General features: G+C 43.0%; 1 protein-coding gene across 17 annotated transcripts in view; it reads right to left on the bottom strand.

Annotated features, from left to right (window-relative positions):
- The window catches only part of Unc80 (unc-80 homolog, NALCN channel complex subunit), a 178,232-nt gene that overhangs the window by 33,776 nt on the left and 130,738 nt on the right, over positions 1 to 13,718 (bottom strand). For all 17 annotated transcript variants that reach the window (XM_039084598.2, XM_063268134.1, XM_063268135.1 and 14 more), the window contains 9 exons: positions 13,412 to 13,592; positions 10,565 to 10,833; positions 8,720 to 8,854; positions 8,208 to 8,349; positions 7,483 to 7,579; positions 5,637 to 5,807; positions 1,843 to 1,935; positions 1,180 to 1,215; positions 624 to 842 (listed from right to left, as the gene is read on the bottom strand). In XM_039084598.2, the coding sequence (XP_038940526.1) occupies positions 624 to 842; positions 1,180 to 1,215; positions 1,843 to 1,935; positions 5,637 to 5,807; positions 7,483 to 7,579; positions 8,208 to 8,349; positions 8,720 to 8,854; positions 10,565 to 10,833; positions 13,412 to 13,592 (1,343 nt within the window). The remainder of the gene's footprint in view (positions 1 to 623; positions 843 to 1,179; positions 1,216 to 1,842; positions 1,936 to 5,636; positions 5,808 to 7,482; positions 7,580 to 8,207; positions 8,350 to 8,719; positions 8,855 to 10,564; positions 10,834 to 13,411; positions 13,593 to 13,718) is intronic.

Below are 13,718 nucleotides of genomic sequence, written 5' to 3'. Positions count from 1 at the left end.
AGCTTATGTTGAGGTCATGCTTCTGCCCTCCTCTGTAACTTCACCCAACACTTACTAAATTCCTTTCAGAAGATCAATTTAAGAAAAAAAAAACAAAAAAACAAAGCAGTTACTGTTCAGGAAATTGGTATGTTCTGGCAAATTACAATGTGGTGCCTGGAGGGCTTGGGGAGAACTATACATTTAGTGTTGTAGATGGATTAAACATTCAAAGTCAGTCTTTTGTTAACCATGAACTTTTACTTTGAAGGAATTCTTATGATCCTTTAAAAACTGCTAGAAATAAGCTAGTGGGTACTCTGGGATCACATTTTAAAATCTATCGAACAGTAAATTATAAACTGAATTCCCATTTTAAAATCATTGCCAATTTCTGAGATCCCTTTAATAGATAAAATGTTTACCAGAAGGATCTAAATGGTATGTACCCAAGTCACAGGAAAAAAATTATTCTAAATATCTCATTCCTTTTCTTGGACGAAGCCTTCCCACTCCCTCCCCAAAACCCCAGCCACCCACACCCCCCCCCCCACACACACCTCAGTCCAGCACACAGGCACAGGCACAGGCTTAGGCTCTGAGCATCACACTCCCAGGCAGAGGTGGAACATGTGTATGGGTACCTCATGTGGGACTTCACATCCAACAGCTCCAGGGCAGTGACCCGTGGTTCCCCAGCAAGGTTTTGAAGGATCTTCAGCCTTGGCCCACAATGCTTATAGAACTCTGTGCAAATGTTCAGCAGAGATTCCCGGGGTCTTCTGAATTCTTCTCGACTAATTCGTTCATCTAATTCTTCTCTGGGAAGGCCTTGCCCTTCCTCTAGTAAATGGAGGTTTTCCCTATGGAATTATGAATAGTTAACCAGGACTCAGAAAACATGGGCACTTGGTCACTATGAATGAAGGGTGTGCAGGGTGTCACATGACAGAGAAATATGCTTCCCACTGAGTTAAGGAATTGGTAGGCAGAGCTCCGCAGAAGCTCCTTTGGGGGATGAAGAAAATTTATCATTTCAGACACACTGCGGTGACTTTCCCAGAGCAGTTTCCTGAGGATTTACATGGAAACAGTAGTGTCATGCATCCGATGTAGGAGTTGAATGGAATCGGTACCCAGGTCTAAAGAAATCATCTCAGTGTCAGAAGGGGTGTGAAGAGGGAGCTAGTCCTTTTGTACCTGATAAAGTGCAGCTTGGCTCCTTGCTCTGGGTACCTGTGAATCAGAACAGCAACTGGCATAAGCTTCAGGGGAAGAAGGGGACTCATTGCCAGAGTTTCCTAGAGTTTTCATATCATCTTCTTTAGGGACACCCTTTGATACATGTACACACACATACTAACCCTCACAAGTACTATCTTCTTTCATTGGGTCACCGCTAATACAGCAATTATAGCTCCTATAAAACTTGTTTCATTGTCCTATGAGGAGCATAAAGAAGTGTAAGGATTTATATAAACTCATGGAGTATAGCCAAAGGAGGGAATTGGAAAAAAAAAGCCAACTTTGAAATCTGGGCCTTTCTTTTAAACATGATGGGGGGAAGAGGGTCTCTCTACTCCAAAGGCCTGGTGAAGCCTCTGGCCATCTTGGAGTCCAATAGACCCAGCACAACCATTACCTCATGAAGGCTGTGTGAGTTTGTGATGATTTTCTAAGTAGTTCTGGTATTTTCTTGTACCTCTAAACTCTCACCCTCTTTTATCTTGGAAGGTTTCCTTTGTAGATTTTTACACTTAAGGCTGTGATTGTTTTATTTTGTTTTGTTTTGAGGATTCCTCTTATCCCCAGCCACTGAAGTGCATCAGAGAGGCCACAGAAGCAGAGGGCACAGTGAGTTACCTGGTGTTAACTCCAGACGACATGGTGTGGTTGGCTGTGGTGGTTCCCTTGTGCCCTTGATCACTCCTACTCATCTGTGGTGCTGTCATGGGCCTGCAGTGGTTTCCAGAACAAAGCAACAAAGGAGGAGACAGTTACAAAATTCTCAAGCTGGGAAGTCCACCTAAGAATGTTTGAGAATCTTAAAAGGATAGGAGGTCCAGCTTTAGGTACTTCAGTCCTGAGAGGCCATTAAAAGACATGGCTCCTTCCCAGTTCTTCACACATACCAGACTTTAAGTTCTAAGTCTTGGTTCTCAGTTTTAAAGCATGACTCTTCAAATAAGACTTGGGCACAAACTGCCAGTCGATCATAAAAAGACCACTCAGCAGTTCCTTAGGGGGCAGGCAGTCCAGCACTAGAGATAACAATAAAAAGCACTTAAATACACACCAGAACAACTCTATCTTTCTGAGAAATTATCACCTAATGTGATCACTCTTTCAGTGAAAATTTTACCCAATTCTCTCTAGGAAGTGAGTAAATGCCTACTTTAAGTCAGAAGTTTAGTAAGATTTAAATGATTTCATTTACCGTCTTGGGCCTTTCCTTTGGCTTTAAATAAAATTCTGCCTATATATAGATATCTGAGGCACAGAAAGGATGACATAGATTCTTGGAGCATCTGGATGATGAAATCTTTATGGCCCATTCTAGATCTGAACGCTGAGTATGGCAAGTAAACTTTTGATAATGGCAGAAGGACACCTCTTCCCATACTTTGGTTTGGTAGGTAGAACTTGAAAATGGTTGCAAGGACTTTGGGCCTAGTTTTACTCTAATGGTGCATTTAAAAACAGTCTTTGTCCCCCCTCTGTCTGAAGACAGAAATTTGAAGCATGAAGATTCAATACCCTATTGCCAGGTTAAAGGATTAAGGGGACCATGGAAAAAGATTAAGATGCCTTCTAAATGCAGAGTTGCTCCTGGTAGAGAGAGATAGCAAAGAAACTGCTCAGAGGAAAGCCACATATAACTAAGTTCTGCAAAACTTGAATGAGCTAGGGAGTGGGTTCTCCCCTGAGTTAAATACTCAGGCTGAGTGATGCCTACATTTCCTTCCATTGAGCCTCTGAGAATAGCTGATCCTTCCTGGATGCTGTTCATAGAACGATGAGATACAAAGTTTTGTTTTGGTTCCCTAACTTTCTGATAGAATTATAGAATACTCTCTCTATGTATGCAATTTAACTGTTAAATATCTCTTTTCATAGGATAAGAAAATTAGCAATATGGATACGAAAAGGGACTCTTCTTTAAAAACTAGCAAACTAGACAAATGGACAAGAACATGGGAAAGAGGCTTTGTAGGAGAAAAACAGAAGGATGGGGTAGGGATGTGGGGTTGGAGTGGTTGGGATACACTGCAAACAGTAGGAATTATCTCAAAACAAATAAAAACAAATAAAATCAATTATGTTGTGGTTACTACTAACCAAAAGGCTCTCTCTTTTCTACAAAAGGGGTTTTAAATACAGAGGAGTACTGAAAGGCACAGACTCTATTTCAGTATTTACTTAAGATTGTAGAAGTGAGGATGTGTGTGCCTGGCACAGGTGGGAGGGTAGAGGAAACTCTGGAGCCTCCATTCTGAGGATCCAGCTTACTCTATCCTGACAAGCCCCTTATCAACTGAGCTACAGGATTTTAAATGCCCAAAGCTTTATCCATAACTCTTCATGGACTTTTTGGCAAGTAAAATTTGTATTTTTGATGTGTTTAATTCCTTTGTCATTATAAAGGTAATAGAAAGGAAAAAAGTTGCAGTCATATCATGTGAAAAGAAATAACTACAGTAGCATTTGGGAAAGGTTGGTTACTGTTCTTGCCTTTGTTGTAGGGAGACTTTGGAGACAGGTGTGGAAGTAATAGGCTACATTAATTATATTCCGGTCTTTGGAAGCATCTTCTCTAAGGCTTTCCTGAAACCATCAGCAAATCGTCTGGACTACTCACTGAAACATAAGTTTGTCAAGTTTTTCCTGGCTCTCTGTTCCACCCTTTTCTGTGTATTCATTTTGGTGAAGATGAGCATTTGAGGGTGAAATTTAACCTGTTCATTCCACACCTCTCTCCTAGGTCTCCCTAAAACAGAGTTGAGAATAGTAACCAACCTTTTCCAAATGCTACTGTAATAAATTTTTTCTACATGATATGACTGCAATTCTTTCCTCTTTTCTATGCCACCCAAGATTTTGGGGCTCCATTCTGCTTGCGTAGGTTGGCAGCATGGTTCATCATTGGAAACTGACCATACATCACCACTCATGGACAACAATCCCACTTACTGTCATTCATATATTACATCTGAAAATAACTAAATAGGGTCAGCGAGATGACTCAGTTGGTGAAGACGCTGGCCTCCAAGCCTGGCAACCTGAGTTTGATTCCTGGGACCCTCTTGAGAGATGGGGGAATTGGTCCTTGGGCAGGGTCAGGAGTGAAATCATAGGCAGAACTTTAGGCTGGCATGTGGACATACAGAACAGCAGAATGGAATGGAGGAGCAAATACACACACCCAGGGTGGTCCCCCTCAGTACCTCTAGGAAGGATATCTATAGCTTTAGTTAATTTAGAGAGAATGGGCAAGAAAGGCAGCTACATGCCTTGTACCCTGCTCTTGTCTTTTCTGCTCTCAGCCATCCTTTGTCTACTTACAGCCCTCAGCATGCCCTTCCTGCTGGGCTAGCTCATCTCCTTTCATTTAATCCAAGAATCGTGTCACAGGACAGCTTCTTGAACTGGTGCCCATGTGAGTTTCTTCCCCAGATCTCTCTCTCTCTCTCTCTCTCTCTCTCTCTCTCTCTCTCTCTCTCTCTCTCTCTCTTCCTCCTCCTCCTCCTCCTCTTCCTCCTCCTCCTCCTCCTCCTCCTCCTCTTCCTCCTCCTCCTCCTCCTCCTCCTCCTCCTCCTCCTCTTCCTCCTCCTCCTCCTCTTCCTCCTCCTCCTCCTCCTCCTCCTCCTCCTCCTCCTCCTCCTCCTCCTCCTGGCATTATTCGATCCTGTTCTATGACAAATCTATTCCTTCTGGAATAGAGTAACTTTCTGAAGTGTGTATTTGCTTTGTAGTTTCTAAAATTACAGTGAAAAATCCTACTCTTTATGAGTAGTAAAATAATAAAAGAATGCTTAGTTACAGTTGCAAATGCACATCTCGGAATACTTAAATAGGCCGAGCAAGATGGCCTGGTGAGCAAAGGTGCTTGGCCCCAAGCCTGACGAAGGGAGTTCAGCTCCTGGGACCCACGTGATAGAAGAGGAGAACTGATCCTCACAACACGTCCTCTGAATTGTGTGTGCATTCACACTCATTCTCTCTCTTGTCTCCACCCCCTTGTCTGATTCTGAAAATGTAAAAACTAAAAATTAATCAAACAGATAATTAAAATGTGGATGCTAGCATCACATTCACTAACATGTCCCTTTGCTAAAGATTTGTTTACCACTGGGCTAAAAAAAATCTCCACAGAAGCACATCGAGTTATAAGTAATTGTGTGTTTAGTGATCATATAGGAAAGTCATCGTTATTGCTACTGCCACTGTTCAGAATACTTAGCACTAAATATCCAGGTAATTTATGTAGTATTTACAGTTTTTAGCCATAAGGGCTTGAGTAGCTGTCTCTACAAAGAGATTGTCTGTAAGCCATAGACAAAGGCCAGGTTTTAGAGATATTTAGCCACAACCAGTTTCCTCATCTTTTCAATGGATACATGTTGTTTCAGGCTGTGGATATCTGCCTCTGAGATTACCTGGTGAGGACCTCCACACTGTACAAAAGTGCTTGCAGGGATGTGGCCAGAGCAGCTGTGGCAGCAATCTCCTCCCGGGCAGCAGGCACGGTCTCTACCTGTGACGTCTGCCTCTTCATCTTCTGTAGGTAGCATGGAACTAAGGCCTCCAAGACCATCAGCATCTGAAGGCTGTAAGCACCAGAAAGAAAGCCAGGTCACATCGTATTTGGGCTGTGTGACATCCAGAAGCATGGAAACGCCACCAGAAGAATTCTTTTCCCTTTCCTGTGCAACACCAAGCAAAAGCAATGAAGGCTGCTGGATGTGTTGACTGTCATTAATTAATTCAGCACCCAGTGACAGGTGAGGAAGCCTTTCTTAATGAAGCACATGAGCTAGGTAAGAAGAATTAGCCATTGTGCGAGTGGGCAAAAGAAGAGCAGAATATTGGCAGTGCTAGCCACCATTCAGAGTGACGGGCTTCATTCTCCAGCAAAGCCTCTGTTTGGGAATGTGTTGAGGGCAATTTTGCAGCCAAAGTAATTTTGAGACAACATTAGATCCTTCGGAAGCCTAAACCGTTTCACAGCAAGAGTTGGTAGGTGCTGTTTGGTGGAATCTGGCAATATGTCCTAACTAGAGTGTGAGGACACGACTCACGGGAGAGGGTGCACACTTGGCATAGTACAGATCTGTCAGAAACCTCAGATCAAAAAGAGAATGGAATCAAAACACCAGGTCTGCCGTGTCTTTTTCAGCACCGGGTCCTGCTTTCTGAAGGGATACTGCACAGAACCAGAGCTCTACCGTAAGAATGTGACAATTTTCAGAACTTGATGGGTATGGAGTTGAAGCTATGACATACTTCTAGGTCCTAATACATCTAGGACGGCTCAGAAAAGGAGGCAAGAAATCAGAATAATCCCTGAAATAAATAAAGGATTTTGTTGTAGCTTACCAAGGTCTCAATGTTAATGAGAATCTGAGGCATCTAACTGATGATGTGTAGAATACAAAATAAAACAGAATGTTTGTGTTCATTCCAGAGTGCTTCCTGGAGCTGGGCATTGCAGGAGGGACAGGGAACGGGGAACAAGACCACACTGTAGACTGCAGATTTTCTTCTCTTAAAGGCCACAGTCACACACCTGTCTACCTTTTGCATAATTTCTATTTCTCATTAAAGATGACAAAAACCCGGGGCTTCCTGGTTACATTTTTATTTATCCCAGATATTTCTTTTGAAAAAAAAAAAGCTGTAAATCCTGTCCACTTCTTTATTCATTCAGTGTAGGGGAGAGGAGATGCCCATCTAAAGGGCAAATGTACAAAGACAGTGAGCAAAGTTAAGCTTGGTTCCTCCCTCCCTCTGTGCCAACAGAGGAGGGTTGTTAAAAGGAGATGAAACTTTTGTATCCAACCAGAGCCAACTTCCTGGAACTGGGGTGACTCACTTCCTGTGTGAATCATTTGCTTCCCAGTGTGTGTCAAAATAAAACAGAAGATTCATGTCACTGTCCTTTGTGTCCTCAGAGGGGGCTTTCACAGATGGTTTAAATGCCTATTATGAAATTTTATCTGCTAACAGCTTGTAATTATGTAAGTGGAAAAAATACTTTTTAACAAGAGTAAACATCTTTGCCTCTGTACAGGATTCCAAATTTGGGGATTTCAAATTCAGGAAGATTTACAGTAATTTTCAGGACTGCTGCTATGATAGAATTTTCTAAATTTGGATTTTAGGAGATTGCTCATCAGAATGTTACAGAAAGATATGTCAAACACCAGCTTCCTTGCTCCGTTTCATTTCTTTCCGACACCTATGCATCCCAAGGGGCAGAACGGAAGGCCGTGGTTCTCTCACCTTCTGAAGGACTCCGGGGCATGAGCCACCACAGTGACACAGAGCTTGATGGCTTCACTGATGGAGAAGGTCAGGTCTTCACTTCCATAGCAGAAATCTGCAGAGACGCAGTGTGCGTGACTCCAGGAGAAGCAGCCAGTGTCACCACTAAAGTCCTTGTCTTTCCTGCTGTGTCCTTTGGTCTTTTATCTCCTAGTTTTTCATTTCTGAATTCTGCAAACTAAACTATACATTTCTTATCTGAGGACAACACAATTCTGCTTCCTGCATTCAAACAAGTGGCTCACAAATAAGGGAGGTTTTAACAATCTTACCTAGCAGAAGCCACTCAGGCACTTTAATTGCCTGAGGTAGAATGAAAAGCTCTATCTTTGAATTATATCGAATTCTGTACATTACATAACCACAAAGGGCTATTAGAGAAGTCTGTTTGTTTAGAACTGATGAAATTCAACTTTCGAGCAGGGGTCTGCTGAGAAAAGTTTTATTATGATTTTCAGAACAGAGGATTCCTTATTCTGTAGATTCTCAAGAAATTTAAGACAAGAAAATAATAAAAAAAGTCTACTCACTCAAAGTATAACATTGTTCTATTTCTTTTTGATTTAGTTGTATATACTATATAATAAGTTTAGTTATGCATAGTTATAATTGGTTATAGATGTACATACATTTATTTGAATAATTTCAATAGGAAAAAGAATGCTTGGGGGGGGTGCATTTACCCAGTGACTTAAGGGGCTTCTCAGCTTTAACCAGCTCCAGAATGTCCAATATATCAGTGGTTTCTCCTTCCAGAGACTGTAGCAAGTCAAACAGGCACTGAGCAGACACACCTTTGCTGCTGGACCCAGTATTGGTAGCATCCTATATAAAAACAAAACACGAGAAACCACTTTCAGTCTATTGATAGCCACTTTAGTACTCATACAGCCAACTGGAAATTCAAAATTTATAAGTGCAAATACATATACATATGATGACATATATCATATATTTATCACATTTTCTATATGCAATTCAACTCTGCATCTGACACTCTGCTGAGCAATTTGAGGGCTCTAGTAAATGCCATCAGTAAGTCACACCCATTTTAAGCTTCTTCCTTCCTGTTCATCCTGGAGTTTTGGAACATCCCTGCCTGCCTCTGCCCAAACACAAGTGATGCCTGGCTTTCTGATGTTGCCTTAAAAGTTCCCTTTGGTGGCTTTTCACTCATCACTCAAGTCTTACTCACCGGGAACTCCAGGAGAGGGGCCACACTGGCAAACAGCTGGAGCACGAAGGGCTTCCGGTGTAGAATGTAGAACTGGTGGCAGGCAAATTCGATGGCTCGGCGCAGCTGGGGGTTGCTTTCGTAGTCTGAGTATACCTACCAAGAAATAGCCCCACGGTTAGAAAATGCCTTCAGTGTGCCAGAGTGGTGTTTACTTATACCATAGCCATAGGAAACACAGAAAGGGGCTAATGTTTCCCGTTGGCAGAATGGAGTACAACATAGCATCAGCTTTCTTGAGATAACTGGATGATAGACATAAAATTCCTATAAACCACAAACATATTTTTCTGAAAATTTTCCCAGGAAGCTTATGACTAGACATTTACTAAAATGAACAAAGGAGACACAAGGTTTACCTAAAAATACCTGCTTCTGACTAGTTGTAATAGTGAAAAACTTGAAATAAGTTAATCATAAGTAGTAGCTTGTTAAGTGCATTATGGTACGTGTGTTGTGTAAATATACCACATTTTCAGTATCTCCCCGTCAGTTGATGGACACCTAGACTTCTTCCTGGCTGCTGTGAATAGACCAACACAGAACATGGACCAGCAGGCATCTCTGTAGTAGGCTGCAGCGTCCTTTGGTGCGTGGCCAAGAGGAGCACAGGGGAATCGTGTGGTAGACCCAAGTTTAGCTTAGCTCTTAGTCACCTTTACTCTGATTTCCAGGGGTGGCACCAGCTTATGCCTTTCACAGCACTGTGTAAGTGCTGCCTTTCCCCTACATCCTCGCCAGCATTGTCCTTATTTGTTCTAGGGGGTTTGTCTGTCTGTTTGAGAGCTTTGTCCATTCTCACTAGGGTAAAATAAAATCTCAAAACGATGGAAGTGTAGCTGTTGATGCTCTAAGGCTCAACAGCTGAATGAAATCCACACGATGGTCCTGGTTACTTGACAAAAAGCTATCCATTTGAATATAGTACAATGTAGTTTTATTTTGATGCCTGTGTGTAGATATTCAGGAAATAGAAATGTTTTCTGGGAAGAAGGGTTGCAGGGGATCTGGATATTTTGTTTAAACTGTATTGTCTCAGTTTTACAGTGAGTTTAATTATGTTGGGTAAAAAAATGGTATTACTTAAAAATGAGGCAGACAGTCGTATGGTAAAAATAAGTTTCTTGCCATCACTGGATGAAGCAGATTGTATTTTGTACAAACGTACACTACTTTCATAATGGTCATTAAAATGATCCCCAAACAGGCAGCTTGAATTAGTCCCAGGTCCTGTCCAATTTATATTCAGTAGAACTAGGTGCACACTGGACATGAGAAACAGAAAATCTTGCTACACTCAACTCCTCCTATCCCTTGCACCTAAATTTCTGGCACTAGAAATTCCCATTCAAGCTGAGGTCATGACAGATGGCAGTCTGCCATCCAGCTGGCTCAAGGGCAGTGTAGAGTGTCCCTCACTGTCTACAGTACCTGCACTACCACAAGGCTTGGTAAAAACACACTGCCGGGCCCTCGCACAGAGTTTCTTATTTCTCAGGTCTGATGGGGCCCCGGAGAGTGAATTACTAGTTGTTGAGGATTCCGAGGCTGCTGATGGCACAGGTTCTTGGAGTTACTATGCAATGCGACATGGGAAGTCTATCCCGAACTCTGGGGCAGTATCTCTGGATGGCACTGAATTGTGTGAGCTCTTGGAAAATCTATGTGGGGGTTTCACTGGGTGCCTTCTGTGGTAACAAAGGCAATAACTTTGGGATGGAAAGGATTCTTTACAGATAGTGTTGGCCTGCTTGGTCTGAGCAGGGCTGGGTTACTTTCGTGGCTGGTATAGGAGACTCCAGGCACCTGCAGCATGGTGGGGAGAATCCACTGGTAGCCACTGAGAGAGAATAGGTGGTTGAAGTGGACAGCTGTGTTGATGACAGTGGCGGCGTACTGCCTGAGTAGGGCGCTGTCTTCTGGGTGGAGAATCAGAGCCCCATTGAACACATTGAGAAAAAGCATGATTTCGTCTCCCCAGGGAAACTCGCTTGGCATGCCCAGGAACATCTCCTCCAGGAGCTGGATCCACAAGCTTTTCTGAAGCGTGTCAAGGCCAAACAGTTCCTTCCCAGCTGTGAGAACACAAACAGCAGAGACAAAATTAGCCCCACACCAGCCCTGTCAGCATAAGCCCACGATCAACCGCCAGGGCACAGCTATTTCCCATTTATTCGTTTATTCCCACTCCAGAAGAAGTGGGAAAAGGTTTCCCAGCACAACACTGCTTGCATGGACACACTTCCTCCATTTCTAAGGGTCTGCACACACTTCTTTGATTGCACTCTAGGCAAGTCAGGACAGGCATTTGCAGTGTTTTGCTGCTAAATAAACTGCATTGCTGAAAGAGATATTATTGCAGCTGGACAATAGTTAGGGCCGGAATCAATCAGTGCCTGGCTTTTCTTTTCTCATCACTGTTTAGACCAGAACTAACGATCTCTCTCTCTCTCTCTCTCTCTCTCTCTCTCTCTCTCTCTCTCTCTCTCTCTCCTCTCTTTCTCTCTCTCTCTCTCTCTCTCTCTGTCTCTCTCTCTGTCTCTCTGTCTCTCTCTCATCTTTCTTTCTTTCCTTCCTTCCTTTTAATTTTATTTTTTTTATTCACTTTACATCTGTATCCCAGTTTCACCCTTATAAATGCCACCCCCCCCCCGTGACCCTACCACTTCTCTTTAGAGAAGGGAAGGCCCCCTTGGGTACCACCTCACCCTGGGGCATCTAGTCCCAGTAGGTGCATGCACATCCTCTCCCACTGAGGCCTAACCAGGCAAACAAAGTAGTGGGGAAGAGGATCCAATGGCAGGGAACAGAGACTAACACGGCCCCAGTTCAATTTGTTAGGGGCCCAGAACTCTTTATTAGGAACTCCGAAGTACATCAAGGTAATTGAAGTTGCTTGTCCCAAATCAGTGATGTATGTGAGGTTCTCATCTGGGTCTCTTGCTATTTCTTTGACTCTATCACACTTCAGGTATAAGTTACACTAAAATACAAAGAATGTAAATGGGCGTATCCAGTGAGTTTTGCAATAGTATATTGCTGAACCCTGTATGGCCTTAGTGGAGATAGAGTAGCACGGCTCCTGCCCCTGAGACAGGATGTGAGCTTTCATGAGTGTGGATGGCTGCTGTGGGTATAAGGCTTGTTTGTGTAATAACGTAGAAATTTTCTGAAACCAGTGGAGGCCTTTTTCCTTTTGAGGAATGTCTTCCCTGTTAATGTTAATGACTTGATGAAGGTTAGAAACAGTAGGAGTCTAGCAGCTGAAGGTGTAGCTAAGTCTCAGCAAAATAGTGACCTCAGGGCAGACTGTAAGGCTGTGGGAAAGAACTGTAAAACATGAGTTTAAAAATATAATTTCTCAAAAAAATATATAATTTCTCAATTATACAAAAATATAAGGATGCAAATAAGTTATGGAGGGATTTGTGAATCTATGGAACAAGGCAGCTACACTACGAGTCAGCTGGTAGGAAAGAGGCAAAGGCAGGCAGATTCCTGAGCTCAAGGTCAGCCTGGAGCAGCAAGTCCAGGCCCAGGTGTGGTAGAAAGGTCAGGGTCCCACCCAGCTACTTTATCAACTGTGCTTAACAAAGGCAAGCAGTCTTTTCCCTTGTTAAAGGAAAATGTGTGTTTGCTGATTCCTAAGAATTAAGGGGCTGATTCATAGGATAATCAAAAGGAATGTTGGTGAAATAATGTACCTATTTTCTGGAACCAGTACTAGCAGTGAAGTAAATGACTGATATGTAAATGAAAACCTGGGCTTTCAGTCTGCATGAGATGAGCTGGTAGAGCACTATATCAGTTCTTCTTTAGAATGTTCTCTGGAGAGAGATGAGCTGTCTGCAGATCTCTGGAGAGTGAAAACAGCTCTTTAAGATTTTTTTTCTAACGGATTTCTGACTTGGTCAGAAAAATCCAAGAATTTTTGCAGCAGCTTTTCTGATTTTAGTCAGAAAAGCCGTGAGCTATCCAGATAGATAGATTTTACAACTTTTACTAGGAGAGCTGTCTCAACCAGAGAGTATTTAGAATAGCTAGGAAAAGCTATCTAGAGAAGAGCAGAACACACACACACACACACACACACACACACACACACACACACACATCATACAGACACACAGACTCACCACACAGACACATAGACACACAGACACCCAACCCAGGGGGCGGAGAGGAGTGAGGAGAGAGAGAGAGAGAGAGAGAGAGAGAGAGAGAGAGAGAACGGTCGGAAAAGCCATCTCAGCAGAATCTAGGCCACCAACTTGGACCCACAATTTGACTTTGAGTCATTTGTTTTTGCCTCTCACAGACACGCCTACTCTCAGAAGCCTCTCCAATCCGATGCTGGTCGTTGGCAGTGCATACTCAGGTACACAAAATCCAAGGACTAATTTTTGTCCTTTCCTAAAGTTACCTCATGCCTTCTGCCAACAGTTCCTTTACCTCTTCCTAACCCAGAGGCAACTATTGTTCTCACTTGTGTCATGCAGGATTAAAGGAAGCCAACTTCCTTTAATCTTCTTATGCACTCCATCTAAGTCTTAATACAACCTCCAGCAGACTCAGAGAAATACTCAGGTTTGAGATCCACTGGGGTCCGTCGTGAGATCAAACCCAGAGCAATGGCTTCTTTCCCTGTAGTACCTTGTGGGTCACTGAAGAGAGAAAACTCAGCATCTATTGCACTCCGAGGGAAGGAGGGCAGCCGAAGAAGGTCCTCCTGGAGCATGGAGACATGTGACTGCTTGTGGGCTGTGGGGATCTTCTGAGTTAGGGAGATGAGGAACAAAACGCGCCCTACTTCCTCCAGCTTCCGGGTGAACACCTGGCAGGAGCAAAGAGCGGAATTAGGAAGTTGGAAAGAGTGGAGTCACTGAAGATCTTCAGTAACAAACATGATAAAATGAAACAGGGAGGGATGGAAAGAGGAAGGAATGTTTTTTACCAGGAA

This window comes from Rattus norvegicus, chromosome 9 (assembly GCF_036323735.1).
Source record: "Rattus norvegicus strain BN/NHsdMcwi chromosome 9, GRCr8, whole genome shotgun sequence".
Taxonomy (NCBI): Eukaryota; Metazoa; Chordata; class Mammalia; order Rodentia; family Muridae; genus Rattus; species Rattus norvegicus.
The sequence above is the reverse complement of the archived record's forward strand: the minus strand, read 5'-3'. Positions and strand labels throughout refer to the sequence as shown.